Below are 20,355 nucleotides of genomic sequence, written 5' to 3' on the forward strand. Positions count from 1 at the left end.
CAGGACTAATTCTGGGACTAGCCATTATTAGAAATTAAGTTCCATAAACTTATAACAAAATAAATTATATTAAGAACAATAATAAGTAATCAAAGCTCATCACTTCCTAATTATGTTGCTAGATTTTACTATAAACTCTGCTCTTGAGGTTAGTTATGTCTATTATAGCTTGTCAACTCCCCCTTTCAGTGGCACTGGTAGCTTGAAATTGGCTGTGGTGGGAGTATTTATACCACGCAATTTGGCAAATGCTACAAGTTGGGGCTTGATTTATTATTTTGTCAAGTGTTAAAACCCAAGAAAGTGATAGAGAAAATGTTGACTATAATGATGGTAGTCATTATATTGTGAATAGCACAAAAAATTGAGAAAATTTTTTCCAGGATATTAAAATTATCTGATTTTGTAAAGAAGTTGTTCATATCATCGATGAATGAGTAGGGTGCTAATAAATGTCTTTATTGTTTCACTTTCACCTTATTAACATAAAAACATCAACCAACATTCATGTCAGCAATACACTGGTGAATTAATTGCTAAATAGACTAACAAGAAATAAAAAGAGTTTGGCAAAAATCAAAAGCATTCAGTGATGCCCTGCCAGTATGGCTCAGTGGTTGAGCATCTACCTATGAACCAGGAGGTCATGGTTCAATTCCCGGTCAGAGCACATGCCTGGGTTGTGGGCTCCATCCCTAGTGTGGGGCGTGCAGGAGGCAGCCGATCAATGATTCTCTCTCATCATTGATGTTTCTATCTCTCTCTCACCACACTCTTCCTCTCTGAAATCAATAAAAATGTATTTTTTAAAAGAAGCATTCAGTGAGAATCAATTGGTTATATAGATTTACAGGAGTAATGTGTAAGTATGTGCTTTACTACATATCCTTTATAATTGGAAAATGTATAATAAACTACACACACACACACACACACACATTTTTGTTGAGCAATTAAATGAGTTAAAACACATTTTTCCCAGAGGACCATTAAACATTTACCAGCATACGATTGCCTATATCCAAATCTAACAGACATGTAGTATTATATGCAGTATTGAAATTATTATATTACTATCTATTTATGGGAAGTGACTAAAATATTCATAGCAAATTCATGATCAGTGTTTTTTAAAATGTTGGTAAGTTATGTCATTTGGGTTCCAGTAAAATTTAAATGGATCTGTCAAATGTCATAAAACTTAGAGAGGTCGTTGGTTCCAGTTTCTCTTTATTTGCCTGAATTTACGCTTGATAATTGATACTTTATTTTCTTCCTACACAGATGCTGATCTTCAGAGACACCTTAGGAAAAGAGCAGTCTAAGAGACTGTCCTGGCTTTCTCCATGGAATGACCTGTCAATCAGCCAGCGTTTGGACCTGATTTAAAGTATCCAGCCTTTCCCTGTACAATAGGATAGCCACTAGCCACATGGGGCTATTTAAACTTAAATTTAAATTAGTTAAAATGAAATAAAATTTAAAATCAAATGCCGTAGTTAAACTAACCACATTTCCAGTGCTCAAGACCCACGTGCAGCTCGTAGCTGTCATATTGGACAGCACCGGTGATAAAACCTTCCCATCGCCACAAACAGAGCCCTTGCACAGCACTAATGCAAAAGTGCCTTCCACACAGACGATGCTTTACAGTTATTAACTGGGTGATCAAATTTTACCCAATTTTTCTGAAAGCTGAAAAGTTAAAAGAAATCAAGAACTTATTTTTCAGGAGAAAAGAAATCTCCCATAAATTGCATATTTGAGTATTTTTAGATATTTGGTACTCAAGGTAGGGACTCATATATCTTGAGCATCTCTTATGTGTCAGACATGATATTAGTCACCCTCACAACAGGTCTATCCTATCCTCACTTTATTAGGAGTATTTTTAAAATATATTGTATTGATTTCAGAGAGGAAGGGAGAGGGAGAGAAAAATGAAAATATCAATGATGAGAGGGAATAATGGATCGGCTGCATGCCCCCTACTGGGGATTGAGTCCACAACCTAGGCATGTGCCCTGACCAGGAATTGAACCGTGACCTCCTGGCTCATAGGTCGACGCTCAACCACTGAGCCACGCCGGCTGGGCCCTATCCTCACTTTATACATGAGAACTCTGAGGTCTGCGTAGGTTTAACACTTGCCTTTCACGGCCAAACAAATAGCAGCAAAGTTTAACCTTGTGCTCAGAGTGTCAGATAGTCCTTCTGGCACCACAAGCCCTCTCCTCTCTAAACAAAATCACAGGTAGTGGATAGATGTGTTCCATTTTTGTCTGGATGCTGGGGCAGGGGGGGGCGGTCGTTGTGCAGGGGGGGCAGTAAAGGGAGAGATGGGGGGCAGTAAAGGGAGAGATTGGGGGCAGTGGCGCTGTATCAGGGGCCAGCTGGAATCCTGGCTCTGCCACTCACTAGCTGTGCAACATGGACAGACCCTTCCCAGGGTGCCTCCGTCTCCTCCTTTCACAGATGGCATTATCACCGTCCCTATGTCAAAGTGTTGTTGAGCAATTAGAGGAGTTAAAACTCTAAAACAGAGCACGGCACAGAGTAACTGCTATAATATTTCTTGCTATTATTCTTAGGCTAGCTGGCATAAAGAAGCAATAAGCCTATCTGTCTCCCATGGCCAGCTAGCAAAGTTTGAAACTTAATTCATCCATGTCGTTCACTTAAGACCCGAACGAGGCTTGAACTTATGACCAAGCATGGGCTGACAGCATTTCTCCTCATTCGTGCACAATTGTGGAACTGCGTGACCTCTCAGAAAAGGGTCTAGAGAATATGATGTAAAAGCATAAGGTTGTGGCCAGTAGGGCCCATTTCCAACGAGCACATGAGATATAATTATATCTCATTAGCGGAAAATCATATTGACAGGCCTGGCCCTCAGTTTTATCCTTGTTCACCTATTAGTAAAGGAAAGGATAATTGAAAGCAATAGGTTTATCTCTTGAACTTAACAGACGTTACTTATTCCATCCATTATTTTCAAACCATGTTCCACGAGACTCATCATTTTGACCAGGCAGCTCCAACGGGGAAAATAATAGTTCCCATTGAGTGCTCGCTCACCTACTAGGCCGCAATGTTCTCCAACCCGCACACCCTCCGTTCAGAGGCCGGCACTGCTACCTCTGCGCTCCATTTGAGAAAATCGACACATCAATGCTTTGTCCAAGGTCACACAGCCGGTCAGGGGGGAACAGCATCTGAACCCAGGTCTTCCTGACCTGAAAGCCAGAGCACACATCACTCTGCCACCAGGAGCAGGAACAGGAAATCACAGGGAACAGGACAGAAACATGCACTGCGTCTATTTCATTGCCTTCCTCCTGTCTGAGGCAGGATTTCTAAAATACAATAAAAAACACAGGTTACAGAAAAACCATTCGCGTCGCCATCCAAAATCACAACAGGCTCGGAACGTGCTCCTGCTTGATCGCCCCTGACAAGGCAGGGCGGCTGACCAGGTGTGAACTCAGAGCCGGGGCTGCTGCCCTGGGGCCGTGTTGGGTCAAGGGAGTCTTCTGTGGAAGCCTCGTTATCAGGAAAACCAACAGTCTGTCTATCTGAATACGTAATTAGGGAAATGGAAACTCTGTTTTGCGAGTGTAAGCGCCAGGAGTAAATGCAAAGTTGTTTGAGGGAAGAGCGTCCAAGTGGTGATGGAGCATGACTGGCGACCCCAAGGGGGCTTCCCGCACAGCAGTGGCAGGGGCGCCAGACCCGGTCCCTGCCTCCCACGTCTTGCTCCAGCTCTCTCTGGTCTGCACTGACCCCTCCCTTCTTGCCCCCTCCGTGGCTACCCGTTTGCCATTCTGATGGACTGACTTCGTTGGCTCTCGACCCTCCCACTTTGTTCCCCGGGCTGAGGCTTGACTCCTACACCCTGGCAGGGCCCGCTCCTTTCTGCGCCCTGGTAACCAAGCTGGTGGGCACTGCCCCAGGGCCCCCTCCTGCGACCCACTCAGCCCAGCCCATCTGTAAACACAGCTTGCCGTGACGAACTCTGCACTCCTCCCCAGGTCTGGCCTCTGAGCACGGTGCCATAGATGTCACCTCACCAACCCGCAGGCTCTACGACACCTGTGGAGCTCAGCTGGACTAGCGCCAGCCCCAAAGCCTCCCTGCCTCGCTCACGCACGTTGTGAAGGAAGCAAGATTCTGTGCGGGAGAAACACCCACCTAGCAAGGCTGTCAGGGAGCACGCCCATTGGCAGAGTTTACTGCCTTCTGGGCCTAGGATATGTCCATCCTGGCACATGGCCAACAGCAACTCCAGAGGCACAAGCCCTGCCCCCAGCAGAAATGCCCACCATGGCGCTAAAGACCCTGCCAGACTCCGGGGTTTCCTGCTATATCAGGAGCACCTGGCCATCCTTCATGCTCGCTATTTCCTAATCTCCCGGGCCTGGGGAGGCCAAGAAAGAAACACACAGTGAGGGTGCTCCTGCCCATAAGAGCAGCGCCAATATACGCAAGGCCTGGCAGCGGGATTGGAGGGCATCAGCAACGTTATTTCCCCACCTCAAGCAGGTAGAGGACCTTCAAATGCTATGTGGCTGGGTTCGGAGTTGTCATTCAAGCCTTTCCCTGACCCAGGGCTTCAGTTCATACATGACCTGGTGGAGCGCCTCCAGGAGTCACTCAGAAAAGCAGCCGAGGGTCCTGTGCTCAGCGCTGTCCTGGGCAGTGGGGATATGGCAGCAAATAATTCAGGTGGCTGTCCTCAGGGGGCTTCCACACTAGCGGGGGATACAGACACGGAAAAGTCTTGGGAATCTTCCAATCAGTGTGAGTGTGATGAAGAGAATTACAAGGTACAAAGGAGCTGAGGGAAGGAGACAAACCTGGTCTAGGAACTCAGAGGAAGCTTCCTGGAGAAATCGATGCTTCAGATGCCACCTGGAGGGGGAGGAGGGAGTGGGGGAGGGGGAGGAGAAGAAGGAGGGGTAGGAGGAGGAGGAGGAGGAGGAGGAGGAGGAGGAGGAAGAGGGGGAGGAGGAGGAGAGAGGGTTGGCAGAGGTTGGGGAAGTAGGGGAAAGCATTCCAATCAGTTGGGACAGCATTCGTGAAGGCCCTGAAAAAGCAGAGCATATTTTTAAAAAATAAAAATTAAAAGAAAGCTAGCATGTTGGAGTATAGAAACAGAGGAAGAGAGATGAGATGAAAGATGTTGGCCGGGGCCAAATCACATACAGTGTCTTCCAGGCCACTGAAGAATTTTTTAAAATATAATTTTATTGATTTCAGAGAAGAAGGGAGAGGGGGAGAGAGAGAGAAATATCAATGAGAGAGAATCATTGATCGGCTGCCTCCTGCACGCCACCGACTGGGGACAGAACCTGCAACCTGGGCATGTGCCCTTAACCGGAATCAAACCTGGGACCCTTCAGTTCGCAGGCCAACGCTCTTACGCACTGAGCCAAACTGGCTAGGGCAAGAATTTTTATTTTTATTCTAACCTAATGGGAATGGGAAACAAAGGGTTTTGATCAAGGGGGAGATATGGACAGAAAAACTGATCTGGTCATTATATAGGACTGAAGTAGGTGTGATGGAGGGAGAAGGTAGGCACACACAGTAGATATCAGGTGTGAGATGTCTGTGGTCAACTCAAGCTCAGCTCCACTGACGTCTCTACCCGGCTCTCATCACAGGCGAGAGGCTGGGGAATGACATTTCCCATGCTCCCTTGCCCACGGGGCTCCAGCGTAGATTGTGCCAACTAGAGGCCCTGGTGCCAGATGTGGAAAGTGGAAGCAACACACCATATTTCTCCAGTGGCAGCTGCAGCTGTGTGCAGATGTGAGGTTGACAGTGGCTTCCAGGCAAGCTCCTGCAAGTCAGCCTCTTCAGCAAGGCAGGCCGCTGAGCTCAGTGGCACTCAGGTTGCCCTGAAACGTCTGACTCTCAACATTTCCTGAAAGTCAGTAGCAGTTCTTCCCAACCTTGATTCCCCCAGCTTAAGGGTCCAAAGTTATGTATGCTTCTAATCCCCTCTGTTAAACCCTTTGTACTTGAAATATCTAGAGTGGCTTCAGTTTTCCTTACCAAACCCTAACTGTTAGAGGCAGGTAAGACATTCTTACAGTATTGGGGGTGATGAGAAGTTACCGAGGCTTGGTCTAGAGTGTAGGCAGCAAGGATGGAAAAAAAGAGATGGATTTAATGTATATTTAAGAAGTGGAACCTACAACATATTGCTATTAATTCGAGTGAGGCACATGAAGGGGTCAAGAAGGACTACCATGTTTGTGGTCTGAAGGTCAGGCACACTTGATACATTTGCCATACAGGTCATGTAGCTGGAAGAGACATGAATATCAGGCTACCCAAGTTGCCAGCCTTGCTAGTCCCCTTTCCAGATTTAAAGGCGGAGGCCAAAGAAGAACGATGGAAGTCAATAGTATGAGAGTGAGGAAGAGGTTTCCTTTCGCAGGACATGAAATTCTCTATACCCTAGAGAATTTTAATTCTACTCATTTTAATGAGTTATTATCATTTTCAAAACTGCTCCAGAGCAGAGAAAATTAGTTCAACCAAGTTCTGTCCAAATCTCCTCCCAAAAGAAACCTGCTAGGGCCGTGGTCGGCAAACTGCGGCTCTCGAACCACATGCGGCTCTTTGGCCCCTTGAGTGTGGCTCTTCCACAAAAGACCACGGCCTGGGTGAGTCTGTTTTGAAGAAGTGGCATTAGAAGAAGTTTAAGTTTAAAAAATTTGGCTCTCAAAAGAAATTTCAATCGTTGTACTGTTGATATTTGGCTCTGTTGACCAATGAGTTTGCCGACCACTGTGCTAGGGTTGACCACCCAGCTGGAGTCAGGGTGAGGGCTGAGGGCGGGGATGGAGCAGGAGCTTCCTACTAGAGACTGTAGAGGGTAGGGAGCACCAAGGGAACAAACTAACTTACAATCCACAGGGCAGAGTTTACATTCAAATACCGAAGAGAGGAAGTTCAAACACTAAGCCACGAGAAGAGATCACAGCGTGTGTAATGGAAGCTGGCAGGTCTGGAGACAGAGCAGATCAAGAATATGTAAAATGAATATGTTTTGGAGGGGGTGGGTGTTGAAAAGGCATTCCCACCAACATCAGGCAGTGAAGGCAAATTGGGGAAGGATAATGATGGTATAGACAGCCTATGGGAGCAGGGCGGAGGGCATTTTCCTTGCCCACCTTTCCATCCAGGGGTATTTTGATTATAGCAGGACAAGGCTTACCCAGGCTGAGGTCACTGCACTTTCCGGAATAATTTCTACAGAAGCATAGCTGCACGTGTCTCTCAAATGCACCAAAGTACTGCCTTTGGAACATGAAATGGCTTTAGGACAACTACTCATCCTTCTTGGTGATCTCGCCTCTTTGAGAAATTATGACCCGTTAAATTATAAGGTTCTTGAAGATAAGGATTCCCTAATGCCCATCACAGTACATGGCATCTAAAAGCACAGTAAATACTCATTTAATGGACGAGGACTGAATAGTAGATTCCAAGACATTGGTCAGTTTTGTCCAGTGAACTAACCACAACCTTTATCCTGGTGTCCATCTGTAGAAAAATACCTCCAAAATTTCAACTCTAATATTAGGAACACAACTAGAATGGGAGCAAGAATGTCCCCTCGCACCATCCTCCTCATCTCTAAACAGCCTCTGGCAAAGGCTCCCATCACCTGAGGGGCTTTACCAAGGGAGGTGAAAGGCTCCAGGGGCCGAGAGGAGACTGCTAGAACCCTACACTCCTGCAGGTGACAGCACCCAGCAGCACACCTCACGCCTTAGGTTCCCTATCGCCTGGCTTTGCTATTTACTACTGTGGCAAAGTCAAGTTCCCTCAAGTTTCCAAACCTGAGTTTGTCCGCCCATGAAGCGAAGTTAATGGAGCCTAGTTCAAAGAATTAAGAGAACTAAACAATCTTCCTATGACGCCTGCCTGAATACGTGTCCACACTAAAGTGCTCCAAGATGCATTCTCTTCTGGAGTTCACCTCTGGATTCCAGTCTCAGGGACTGGCCCCTCTGCTCCTATGCTGTTGCACTCACCCGCCTCTTCTCTCCTCCTCCATCTACTCCAGAACCCAACTCAATCACAAAGCTCTTCTCCTCATCCTCTGACCCTAAAGCTATTGCAGGCTCATCCATGTGGCCTGAAGTAGAGGGAGAGCGAAAGCCTAGCTACATTCAGGTGGGAACTATCAGAGAGTGTGTTTCTGCTGGGAGTTTCTCTCTTCAGCTCAAATGGCAGGGCAGAAGGCACAGCCACAGACACAGAACAAACAGAGGACAGATGCCGCCACATAAAAAGGAAGACAATCATTTCCCAGAAAACATGCAGTTGCAATTTGCATTCTACAGGAAGAAGAGCAAACCCTGTTGAATTCCCTCCCTAAGCAGATTTCTGCAATTATTAGAACTGAAAAAAATACAGATTTAAAAAGCATGTGCTTAAGGAGTTAGTTAAGTTTGTGCAATTGCAGATGGAAAGACTGAAATTGGTATTAAATACCCTCATACAATAAAGGGGCATTGCCAACACATATGGCATAGTTGGGGGAAAAAGACCCAGTGATGAAAAAAAGAAGAGGACCTGAACAAGCCACTTCCTTTCATCAGACCACCACCCAGACGGCTAGTGCCAACCCAGTATCTGTTCTCTGCTCCCTCTTTACTGAAAGAACCCTACATTGTTGAGGGAGCCTCAGCTAGGAAACTCTGTTTTTCGCCCCCCTGGAATGGGACTGGAGATAAGATGTAATGGGAAGTCATTGGGTGGAACTTACAGGAAAGCTCTTTATAGGAGACTCGCTCGGCTAGGGGCACCCTTTTATCCTTCCCTGCAGGAGCTCCAGCAGCCACCTGAGGACCAGGAGGCAATCTTGTGGGTGGGTGGTGGAGAGTGGAGCAAAACATTAGAAGTGTGGAACACTAACATCCTTCTGTCTTTTGTAGATAAAAACTCCAGAAGCGTTGAGCATATGGTAAGTTCAGGACCATTCAAGTGAGTGTTTGTGATGATCACATAAATACAAAAACACGGTGATTTCAGCAGTGAAACTCATTTCCTATGCTTAACTTCATCTGTGCCTGGGTGCTATGCAAACACTAAGTCTATCAATGTCTTGAGCAGTGTTACGTAAATGTAAAATGTGACTCGTGTATATGTTTACAACCACAAACACACACTAGTTTGTAGTCTACAAAGACCTAAGTTCTTTGACAAATTAAACAGGGATACTTGTACTGTTCCTGGTAACTGTCTGTAACTGGAAAACCCAACCTTCTGTTGGGGGATTTTAACTCTTGTATCTTCAGCAAATAGCATTATCAATATTCTAAAGTCGGATTTGACTTCTGGTGAGTAGCAGCTGGCTCTCCCTTCCTCTTGAGATCCTTCTATGAGGTGGCCTTCTTGCGGTCGTGTGCCCGACAACACTAACCTCCCTGCCTGGAAGCAGTGTGCATACCCAGGAAAGGGGTTCCAAGGGGAGCTTTCACACATCCCTGATCCATCATCCCGCTCTGTCGAGCCCTCACTCTGCATCCCACCTTGATTTTAGCATCAACCCTAACTGTTCTTTTAGATTTTTATAAACTCCACTTAATGGGGTACATTCCTCTTTTGGGTGAAAATGATATAGACTGTGTATAAATTCTTGTCCACCACACCAAAAAGAGGTGATTAAGAAAGGCATTTGCTGCCAGGCTGGCGTGGCTCAGTGGTTGAGTGTCGACCTATGAACCAGGAGGTCATGGTTCAATTCCCAGTCAGGGCACATGCCCGGGTTGTGGCCTTGGCCCCTAGTGTAGGGCGTGCTGTATGCAGCCGATCAATGATTCTCTCACATCATTGATGTTTCTATCTCTCTCTCCCTCTCCTTCCCTCTCTGATATCAATAAAAATATTTAATAATAAAAAAAGGCATCTGCCCATCTTGATGGGACATCTGGGGCCTCTGAGGCCACGAGAGCTGCACAGTTTGAATCAGACCCAGGGTCCCAAAACACCCTCGTCACCTCATCCCTCTAGGACAGCGGAAGGGCTTGCCGAACCCAAAAGAGGCAGAAAGCCTCTCTTCTCGGTGGAAACTAATCCTCTCAGGAGAGTTCTGTTTCTACTGGAAATCCAAGACTTTGCAAGCAAACATGATAAGACTTTCCAGAGTCACTAGATGAATATGAGTGTGGGGCTTAGAATACTTAGGTGGGTTGAGGGGAGGGAGGGGAGAACTGGGATAAGTGTTCCCTTTCATCAGAGTCTCTATAGGTAATGATTTCCCTGCTTAACCAGAGAAAGGCAATGGAAGCTGCTTCTCTCTCACCTATTAAAAGGAGAAAGATGGGTATCTTTAATTGAAAGCGAGGCATCACAAAATTCTTTAATTATAGGCTCAAAGAGGCTTTGAGCTCATCTTGTATCTCCTTGGCTTTCAGCAGGATGGTATTAAACCTTCCTAAAAAGATAAGACTCAACCTATTTTTAAACATACCCAGAGAGGGTATTCTGTCTTCTGTTCCTTTGTGAGACCGGGAATTTTTTTTCCCCCCTTTTCTAATCTCACCACAGGTGAACTTTTCCTATTACTCACCTGAGCCTTCACATTAGAATTTGGCTTGGTTTGCTCAGTGGAAATGGTGACCAGCTGGTCACCATTAGCCTTTTCTAAAGTGTACTTCCATCTGCCCCTCTATATGGAATTATGACAATTAAATAGGAATTAAATCAATAAATGTGGAGCTAGATGTCGAGTGACTCATTCATTGACAAAAGACTGTCATCCTTCTTTTTCTCCTGTCTTTTTCTTTCTCTGCTATCAGCTCCAGTGCTGTTTCTCCCTTCCCCATCTCTCTTCCAAATTGCACATACACATATATTACAACACATGGGCACATTCACACTCTGATTAATTTAAAGAACATCCCTTGGATAGCTGGCTAACATTTAGACCTTGGCCTTCACTGGTCACAACAAGGGGTAATAGTTAAGGGCACAGACTCGGCTTAAATCATGGCTCTGGGTCCTTGGGCACATTTTGTAACCACCCTACCTCTCTATTTCCTCACCTGTAGAATGGAGACAATAATAGTATCTATCTTATAGGGCTGTGGAAAGGGTTAATGAGTTAATTACATTAAAAGCCTTTAGAATGGTGTCCAGTGCTCCAATTGCAAATGCTATCTAGTTGTGAGCTATTGTTATGCCCTCCTTGAAGCAAAGGGACATTTGGAGGCATTAGACTATGCCTGATATTCAGAAGGCATGAGTTTGAGAAAGAAAATGAGTAGGACTCAAGTTTAAGGGTAGTGGATAAGCAAGGAGTCATCAAGGTGAAATATTAAAAAAAAAAAAACAAGACAAAAAGCAAATAAGAGATAGAACAAAATTACAGGGAAAGAGGAACAGCAGACATTTATCTTAACAGGAAATGTAGGAAGAGAAAAACATAAGGGAAAAGAAAAAGGGAGACAAGAGTAGAAAGATGGACGTGAAAAAGAAAGACAGAAAAAAAGGACTGAGGATTAGAAAATTAGTAAAGATTCCATTTAAATTAGAAAGGACTCCATTTACAGTTTGGGCTGGGTATCAGGAAAAGGATTGGAAGAGAAAACAATGGATTGGAAGAGAAATCCTTCTGTTGTATATAGAAGCAGGGAAACTCAGGAAAAAGTGATAGGGGGAGAGGAGACAGAAGTGATAACATAAAAAGGTTCCTTTGCAGCAACAGGCCTCTGTGATTTTATATCATGGGAAGTTTCTTCAAAAATGAACACGTCCATAACCCACGAGGCTTCTTTCTCTGTCTCTATTTTAACTTGCTTCTGACTCTGCCACAGACTTAGTCATAAGGTTTGTCCTGATCAGATAGATGCCTGCCTTCTGTCTTGTCTACTCCACCCAACAAGGCCCAGATGCAGTGACCCAGTCTTCGTTGCATTTTCACTAAATGCTCCAGCCATCAAGTGAAAATTTAGCTCCGGAGAAAATATTTACACCCTCTTCCTTCCCCAAACATTTACAAACCTCTAAGGGAAACTGGTATTTTAATTTTTTAATTTTCATCTTAACGGCATTCTTTCCATCCCCACCACTGTGGCTTTTTTTTTTTTTTTTTTTTTTTTACAATACTGCAGGGATAGAGGGATAGGCCACGTTTAGGGCTCCAAACAGCCCTTCCCACCAAAAGGAATTCATCACCCAACCCCTTGGAAACAAGAGAAAGGCTAGATTGAGGTTTAAAATAAAATCCGTTTTTTAAAAAATACTTTTTCTTTTAAGTATTATTAAATTGTCTGTTGGTGCAAAGGAAGTCCCCCTATTGGAGGAAGTCGAGCGACCTTAAAAGGCCCTCTAAAGTGGACGGGCCGCGAGCGTCTCCTCACGCCGGGGTGAGCTTGGGCCGCCGCCGGAGTCACGAAGCCAGACACGGCGCGCGTCTCCGCCCCGGACTCGGGAGACTGCGGCAGCGCGCACCGCGGCCGCGGCCGGGCGGCTCCGGGAGGCCGGGAGGAGACGCGACTCCCGCAGACACGTGACCGCCCCGCCGCCGCTTCCCGCGACCCAGATCTGTCCCCGGAACCCGCGCCCGGCGGGGCGAGCCGAGGGACACGTAGCGACTGCCCCAGCCCCCGCCGCGCCCGGGTGCGTGTGCATTCGGCGTACTTCTCTTGGTTCACGTGCCGCTGGCAATAATGACTGTTTCGGGGGAACACCCGGGAGAACGTAGGCACAGGAAGGAAAGACCTTTGGGTTTAGATCTATCCATATACATCTCCATCCCACTCGCGCAGACCCAAGTAGCGGCACTGGGGCTGGAGACCTGGGACTCCCGCAGGATTTGCCTGCCCTTGGCCTCCGAGGCCCTTTGCCGCTGGCCGGCGTCGGTGCGCATCTCCCGCACCTCCCGGTAACTCTCACTCGCAGTGAGTCACGTTCCCGGGCTGGCCCGGGGGGAAAAGGTAAGCCCGGCTCCCGCTGGCCCGTGCTTCCTCTCGGAGTCGCCCGGGCTGCAGGGGGAGCGAGCGCGGCCGCGCCCGCGCGCGCGCGCGCGCGCGCCCCGGGTTCCCCGCGCAGTGATGTGGCAGCCGCGGCAGGTCGGATCACGTTGCTGGCCCTGTGCTGGTACCCGTTTGAGACTGGATTAAGGAGGGAGGCTTTGGAGGTGCCAGCGGTAGTAAACGTGGGCTCCGCACGCTCCCGGCGTCGCTTATCGCACGAGGGGGGGAGGGGAGAGGAAGCACGCAGCGCCACCCCGGGCGCGGAGGGGCGGCGGAGTTTAGCGGGCGTGATAATGCTGCATAGCTCCTCCGCGGCAGCCCCTCTCGTGCCACCCCCTCTCCTCCCCTCCCTCCCTGCCGCGTTCCTCCGGGAGCACCGGAGGCCCCGAACGTCATCTGCTGCTGTGATTAGTGGCACCGCAATTCCGGCTGCTGCGGGAAGTTTGGGTGGCCCAGGGACACTGTCGCCAAAAGACTCTTGGATTGCGACACTCTGACCCAGTGACATTTTGATTTCTCTTAAGTCTTTATGGGAGAGGGTTTCAAGTTGTCTCTTTTCGGGGCAACCTCCAACCAAGGCCAAGGGGTCCCCCAGGCCACTGAGCGGTGTGCAAACAAGTCTCCAAAATTCCCTTCGGGACTGAAGTTTACCCGCCGCGAATTCTCTTTCTCTTTCCTTTCTCTGGTCCAAACCAACAGCACAGTCGGTGGAAAAGCAAAAAAAGCCACGTTCACGTTCCTGCACCGTAATGACGGAAGGACTGAGGGAGTCACATTTCCGAGCTGAGGAAGCCCTGGCTGCCCCGCACCCCCGGCACCCCTCTCCCTCCCCCAGCTGACTGCAGCGCCTTTGGGAAGATGAATAGCTTGGCTGAAGTTGTTTTTCCTTTCCGGTGGCCCTGATCAGGTGTCCCCGCCCCCCTCCCACCCCCTTCCCGCCGCTCGCTTTCCCTCGCAGACTTCTCCCGACGCCCCCTCCCGGCCCGGCCCCTCCTCTCCCGCCCCCCTCCGGGCTAGACCGCGGATGGTACGTTCCGCACGTGAGCTGGGTGCTGGTCTGGCCGGCGACGCGCGTGCCCTGTGGCCAAACACTGCCCGGAGTGAGAGCAAACTACCAGCGCTGAGGGGCCGGCGGGAGTGTGGGTGCGTGTGTATGCGTCTGTGTGCAAGAGAGCGAGCGCGGTGGCAGGGGGGACCAACTGCTTCACACTTTCAACACTGCACTGAAGAGGGAGAGAGAGAGAGAGAGACTGGAGACGCACAGATCCCCCCAAGATCTCTCAAAGCTACCGTCCCACAGATTATAGAACGGGACCCCCCAAAAAAACGAAACAGAGGAAAAACGGACAGCGGTTGAACATGGACGAAGGAATTCCTCATTTGCAAGAGAGACAGTTACTGGAACATAGAGATTTTATAGGGTAAGGTGCACGCACCCTTGCGAATATCTGTCTGGGCTTCAGTTTGATTTTTTTTTTTCTTCTTCTTCTCAAGAAAGTGGTATGGAGCGGGGCGAGGGCAGAGCCCCTCCCGAATGGGTGCCTGATGCTGATTTCTGTTTTGCAGCCTGGACTATTCCTCTTTGTATATGTGTAAACCCAAAAGGAGCATGAAGCGAGACGATAGCAAGGTAAGAGGAAGTTTCCGATGTTCCCTATAACCTGCCTGGATAGTTAATTAGGGCCATTGATTTCACAGCGAAGCTCTGCTAGCAAATATATTCCAGCCCTTGAGCTTCCCCAACTGTGAATTTTAAGTGGTTTGCTGGATACTCTCAGGGGGGAGATTAAACATCATACCTGAATTTAAATTTCATTTCAGAGCAGTCCAGAGGAAAGAGGTTTCTTGGGCATAGTTTATCACATAGTGTGTGTTTTGATGGTGGGGGATATTGCTATATCCAGTAAATGAATGTTTATCTTAGTGTTTTCTCTCTTCCATGGCTCTCACATATTAAGGATACCTATAAATTACCGCATAGATTGATAGAAAAGAAAAGAAGAGACCGGATTAATGAATGCATTGCTCAGCTGAAAGATTTACTGCCTGAACATCTGAAGTTGACAGTAAGATGCACATTTTCCTTCTTTGCTGCTCTCCAAGGGCTTGTTAATAGCCTGGTACTTACTACTCCCAGAGATACAAGAATAAATGTAAATATCAGATGCCTTACAAGTTATTCTATAGCGTAGAGTTTCCCACAAACTCAGGAGTAGGTGCTCATAACTGAAGGGGGGGAAATCATTTATAACCTGTCTTGAGGAAAGCTCAAGAAGTATAGGAATAGTTAAGGGTTTGCTTAACTTGCTGTGCTGAATGGAGAGCCGGTCAAGCCAAATGTGTGTTTTTAAGTAACCAAGTGCCCCATTCTCTTTTGCACCCATGCAGACTCTGGGGCATCTGGAGAAAGCGGTAGTCTTGGAATTAACTTTGAAACACTTAAAAGCTTTAACAGCCTTAACCGAGCAGCAGCATCAGAAGATAATTGCTTTACAGAATGGTAAGTCAGTCCAGGGAGGCCAGTCCACCCTGCTGAAGCCGGGCAGCCCACAGAGGAGCAGTGTTAGGACTCCTTCCCCACCCCCACCTCCTTCCGCGGGCGGCCCACGAGCTCACTCTCATTTGTGAAATTGCTTAGACTTTCCCTTCATTGGAAAGTGCCCATTTCCTGAAGCATCCTAGAGGCTTTCAGCAGAACTCAGAGGAATAAAAAAAAAAAAATTTTTTATTTTTTTTTAAGTGGCGGTCGCACCCTCTCCACTAAGGTTTTTCAAGCTGGGAGTAGAGCGCCCCCCTGCTCCCCACCCCCGCCACCGCCCCCTCCCCCCCCGCCCTCCTCTGCAACCGGTGGATTATATCACTGGAATACAGAGGAAAAACCGAGATCACTTTAGTCAGTGCAGGGCCCACGTGATAAGCAGATGTTTTAACGTCGGTGTTTTTTCTTCTTGCCTCCATTCCTGTCCCCCGCCCCACCCCCTCCTCATCCTAGGGGAGCGATCTCTGAAATCGCCCATTCAGTCCGACTTGGACGCGTTCCACTCGGGATTTCAAACATGCGCCAAAGAAGTCTTGCAATACCTCTCCCGGTTTGAGAGCTGGACGCCCAGGGAGCCGCGGTGTGTCCAGCTGATAAACCACTTGCACGCCGTGGCCACCCAGTTCTTGCCCACCCCCCAGCTGTTGACTCCACAGGTCCCTCTGGGCAAAGGCGCCGGCGCGCCCTCGGCCGCCGCCCCCGCCGGGGCCAAGGCCGCCCCCTGCCTGGAGCGCGCGGGGCAGAAGCTGGAGCCCCTCGCCCACTGCGTGCCCGTCATCCAGCGGACTCAGCCCAGCGCCGAGCTCGCGGCCGAGAACGACACGGACACCGACAGCGGCTACGGCGGCGAGGCCGAGGCCCGGCCCGACCGCGAGAAGGGCACAGGCGCGGGGGCGAGCCGCGTCACCATCAAGCAGGAGCCCCCCGGGGAGGACTCGCCGGCGCCCAAGAGGATGAAGCTGGATTCCGGGGGCGGGGCGGCGGCGGCCGCGCTCCTGGGGCCCGACCCCGCCGCCGCCACCGCCGCCGCCGCCGCCGCCGCGCTGCTGAGACCCGACGCCGCCCTGCTCAGCTCCCTGGTGGCGTTCGGCGGAGGCGGGGGCGCGCCCTTCGCGCCGCCCGCGGCCGCCGCGGCCCCCTTCTGCCTGCCGTTCTACTTCCTCTCGCCTTCGGCCGCCGCCGCCGCCTACATGCAGCCCTTCCTGGACAAGAGCGGCCTGGAGAAGTACCTGTACCCGGCGGCGGCCGCCGCCCCGTTCCCACTGCTGTACCCCGGCATCCACGCCCCGGCCGCCGCCGCCGCCGCCGCCGCCGCTGCCGCCGCCGCCGCCGCCTTCCCCTGCCTGTCCTCGGTGTTGTCGCCCCCTCCCGAGAAGGCGAGCGCCGCCGCCGCCGCCGCGACCCTGCTGCCACACGAGGTGGCGCCCCCGGGGGCGCTGCACCCCCCGCACCCGCACCCGCACCCGCACGGCCGCACCCACCTGCCCTTCGCCGGCCCCCGCGAGCACGGGAAGCCGGAGAGCTCCGCTCAGGAAGATCCCCCGCAGCCGGGAAAGAAAGCCCCCTGAGTCCTTGCGCTCCTTTCCTAGAAAGGACGGAGGTTCGCGCGGAATAATGATAGTAATACGTTAACACACCCTTCGCGTTTCTAAGGGAGGAAGTGTAATAGATGCACGCCGGGCTTTAAAAACAAACAGGTGTTTTGTGTACATTCGGAGTTCCTGTTTTGCTCATCTTTCACCACCCCACCCTCCACACACTAACATCTCTTCCCCACCAGCTGTAAAAGGACCTCTGCGCTAGATACTCTCTCTTTTTTTTTTTTTTAAAGAACTCCCCCAAATAAGTTTTGCCTGCCTTGAGGCCTGTTTCATTATCTTTTGAAATACAGACCCTGATTCTCTAGGAAGTCAGAAGGGTCTGCTCTGCGGTGAGCCAATTGAACCGGGGTGGGAGGGGGGTGGTGGAGGGGGGGGGGGGACGGTGGCCAAGGAGCTGACGTGGAACCGCAGAGTTATCTGTCAGTGACTCAAAGCTGTCCTGGCTGCTTCAGGAGGCTTTCCGCAAACAGTGATCTTTTAGAGTTGAGTTTACTCTTCAGTATTTTGTAATGTTTAGCTTTTTAAAAGACGTTATTTTTCCAAGAGGAAGAGGAGAGAGGATGCAGTTGCTCACGTCGCAACCTATTCTGAAGTGGTTTGAATGGTATCCCTTAGTAACTTGCACTTGTTCAAACAGACGCGGAGTTGGGCCATTGTCAGAACTAAGTCAGGGAACCGCATGGGTGAGGAAGGCCAGAATCATTCTTAGTACATTTGCTGGCACTTTAAGAAACTGACCATGAATCAATTGACCCATCTTCATTATATAAATACTTACCTAGAGCGAGAGAGCATCTATTCCCACCCTGCCATTATTTAATCCATCCTTTTCCTAAGTTTTTTATAATCTTCCTGTAAAAAAATTAAAAAAAAAGGAATGTGCACTGAATCTAAAAACATACAAACAAACAAAAAAAAAAAAGAAAAGTCCAAAATGCTTTGTCCTTTATTCTGTTCGATCACAGAAGTGGAGGAAAGCATTAAACTAGTCAGTTTTCATTGGAAATGCTGTAAAGATTTGAATGAAGTCCTGTGAGGCCTTCCTATCTCCAAGTCTATGTATTTTCTGGAGACCAAACCAGATACCAGATAATCACAAAGAAAGCTTTTTTTAATAAGGCTTAAACCAAGACCTTGTCTAGATATTTTTAGTTTGTTGCCAAGGTAGCACTGTGAGAAATCTCACTTGAATGTTATGTAAGGGGTGAGACACAACAGTCTGACTAGGAGTGAAGAAAATATCTGGGTCTTTTAGTCAGTTTGGTGCATTTGCTGCTGCTGTTGCTACTGTTTGCCTCAAACGCTGTGTTTAAACAACGTTAAACTCTTAGCCTACAAGGTGGCTCTTATGTACATAGTTGTTAATATATTCAATTAATGATGTCTGACATGCTATTTTTGTAGGGAGAAAATATGTGCTAATGATATTTTGAGTTAAACTATCTTTTGGGGAGGATTTGCTGAAAAGTTGCACTTTTGTTACAATGCTTATGCTTGGTACAAGCTTATGCTGTCTTAAATTATTTTAAAAAATAAATACTGTCTGCAAGAAACCAGCTGGTTTAGAAAAATTTAGTATGTGAAGATAAACTACAAGTTACCTTGATATTCTAGTATTTTCAGCACTCCATAAATTCTATTACGTAAATATTGCCACACTATTTTGTGATCTTAAAATTCTTACCAAGGAATAAAAACTTTAATATGCAATATGAGATCGTCTAATAATTAAAAAGACATAATGGATGCTCAGTTAATTTTAAAATGTCTATGAATACAGGGATGAAAGTCATCCCGTTTCTCAAGTATACACCTTTGTCATTGGCATGATATCACACGTTTCCAATCTCTTTCGAGCCTACAGGCTCTGGCTGTGTTTACTGCTTGTTCCCAATGTATCTTAATGAAAAGTGCAAAAGAAACAACTACCGATAACTTGTGTGGTTTGTTTATGTTAGCCCCAACTCGCTAATGTTTTTTTAGGGTTGGTGAATTTTTCACTTTTCTCATCTTTGACACCAGATAGCCTCTGTTGTAAAGATCTGGTACGTATCTCTTCCACTGGGACCTGTATAAATATGCTACCACGTAGGGGTGCTGCATTTCTCAGTGTATGTGAGCTCCTTACCCTTTATAAACTAAGTCTCTTGTGGGACTTCATCATGGAATTCAAATAACAGAAGTCATTTCTCGGTTTTTCTCAGATTTATACTCAAACTTGTGATCTGATAACCAACTGTGTGACGGGTTGTCAATGTTTAGTTTCAATAGTGTTCCTCACCAGCCCCTTGATTGTTGAAAGGTGTTGAAATAATAGTCAAAATTTATGAGAGGCAGAAAGAGTGCTCCCTCTGCTGACTTGATGACAACAGAACTGCAAGTCATAGAAAGTGGAGCCGGAAGGAACCTCAGAGATGAGTTTGTCCAGCTCCTTGCATTTTATAACGTGAGGGAAGTGAAGCCCAGAGATATCAGATATCTCCCAAAGTCACACACCTACCTGGAACCAGCATCAGGGGCCAGATACGTTGTATCCCCCTTGTCAGCAAACCCAGCGCTGTATGCATCTTGAACCAAATAAATTCAATTTGGGCAGTATTCATGAAATGTCATGAATAAACTACAGGAACAGGTGAAATAAAAATTAGAAATCCAGAATGATAAAATGTTCCAACATTTGTATAACTTTCATATAATAAAAAACCTTAGGGTTGGACCAGATATTATAAGTTGGTTTAGTCCGAATGTATATATCCCTGCAATGGTGAAATTTTAGCCAAATTTCTTTATAGTATGGGATTTTTTAATTTAAGACAAATATGAATCTTGAGTCAACAATCCTTCTTACACCAGTCAAGTTTACATACACCTATTTCTCAGCAAACTTTATAATGAATCGATAAATGGCCTTTTCCCCCAGAAGAGCTAAGCATATTTTTAAGGCACTAGAAACTATAATTTAATAGCTATTTAAAGTATTTAGTCCTATCATTGTGAAAACTATTTTTCATTTAGTTCTCTGTGGCCGGTGATGCAGGCCAAAACTTTGGTGACTGCCCATCATCTGAGATTTGTTCAAATGTATGTAAAAGAAGCCTCAGCCTGTTTCTATGTCAAGGGTCAATTCTGAACTTCTCGGTGGGAGGTGATTGGCAAATTGAGGGTCTAGGAAGGCATGGCTGGGCAAACAGACAAAGACCTTTTACTT

The 20,355-nt window shown here is 47.7% G+C and overlaps 1 protein-coding gene and 1 long non-coding RNA gene across 2 annotated transcripts in view; one reads left to right on the plus strand and one right to left on the minus strand.

The window, feature by feature from the left end:
* LOC129149667 (uncharacterized) overlaps window positions 1-16,904 on the minus strand; it is a 41,016-nt gene extending 24,112 nt beyond the window's left edge. The window contains exon 1 of the long non-coding RNA XR_008556523.1: window positions 16,776-16,904. This is a non-coding gene — a long non-coding RNA (uncharacterized LOC129149667). The remainder of the gene's footprint in view (window positions 1-16,775) is intronic.
* On the plus strand, window positions 14,071-17,489 carry BHLHE41 (basic helix-loop-helix family member e41). The gene is made up of 5 exons (XM_054718500.1): window positions 14,071-14,428; window positions 14,574-14,637; window positions 14,966-15,073; window positions 15,396-15,507; window positions 16,000-17,489. The coding sequence occupies exons 1-5, from the start codon at window positions 14,367-14,369 to the stop codon at window positions 17,112-17,114; spliced, it is 1,461 nt and encodes a 486-aa protein (XP_054574475.1). The 5' UTR covers window positions 14,071-14,366; the 3' UTR covers window positions 17,115-17,489.
* The last annotated feature ends 2,866 nt before the right edge of the window (window positions 17,490-20,355 follow it).

Source organism: Eptesicus fuscus, chromosome 7, assembly GCF_027574615.1.
Source record: "Eptesicus fuscus isolate TK198812 chromosome 7, DD_ASM_mEF_20220401, whole genome shotgun sequence".
Classification (NCBI taxonomy): Eukaryota; Metazoa; Chordata; class Mammalia; order Chiroptera; family Vespertilionidae; genus Eptesicus; species Eptesicus fuscus.

Excerpts from the sequence above, each read along its gene's own strand:
- BHLHE41 (XM_054718500.1), top strand. The coding sequence starts at position 14,367 with ATGGACGAAGGAATTCCTCATTTGCAAGAGAGACAGTTACTGGAACAT. Across the intron at positions 15,074-15,395 it reads CTGAACATCTGAAGTTGACA|ACTCTGGGGCATCTGGAGAA; the intron begins GTAAGATGCACA and ends GCACCCATGCAG. Across the intron at positions 15,508-15,999 it reads GATAATTGCTTTACAGAATG|GGGAGCGATCTCTGAAATCG; the intron begins GTAAGTCAGTCC and ends TCCTCATCCTAG.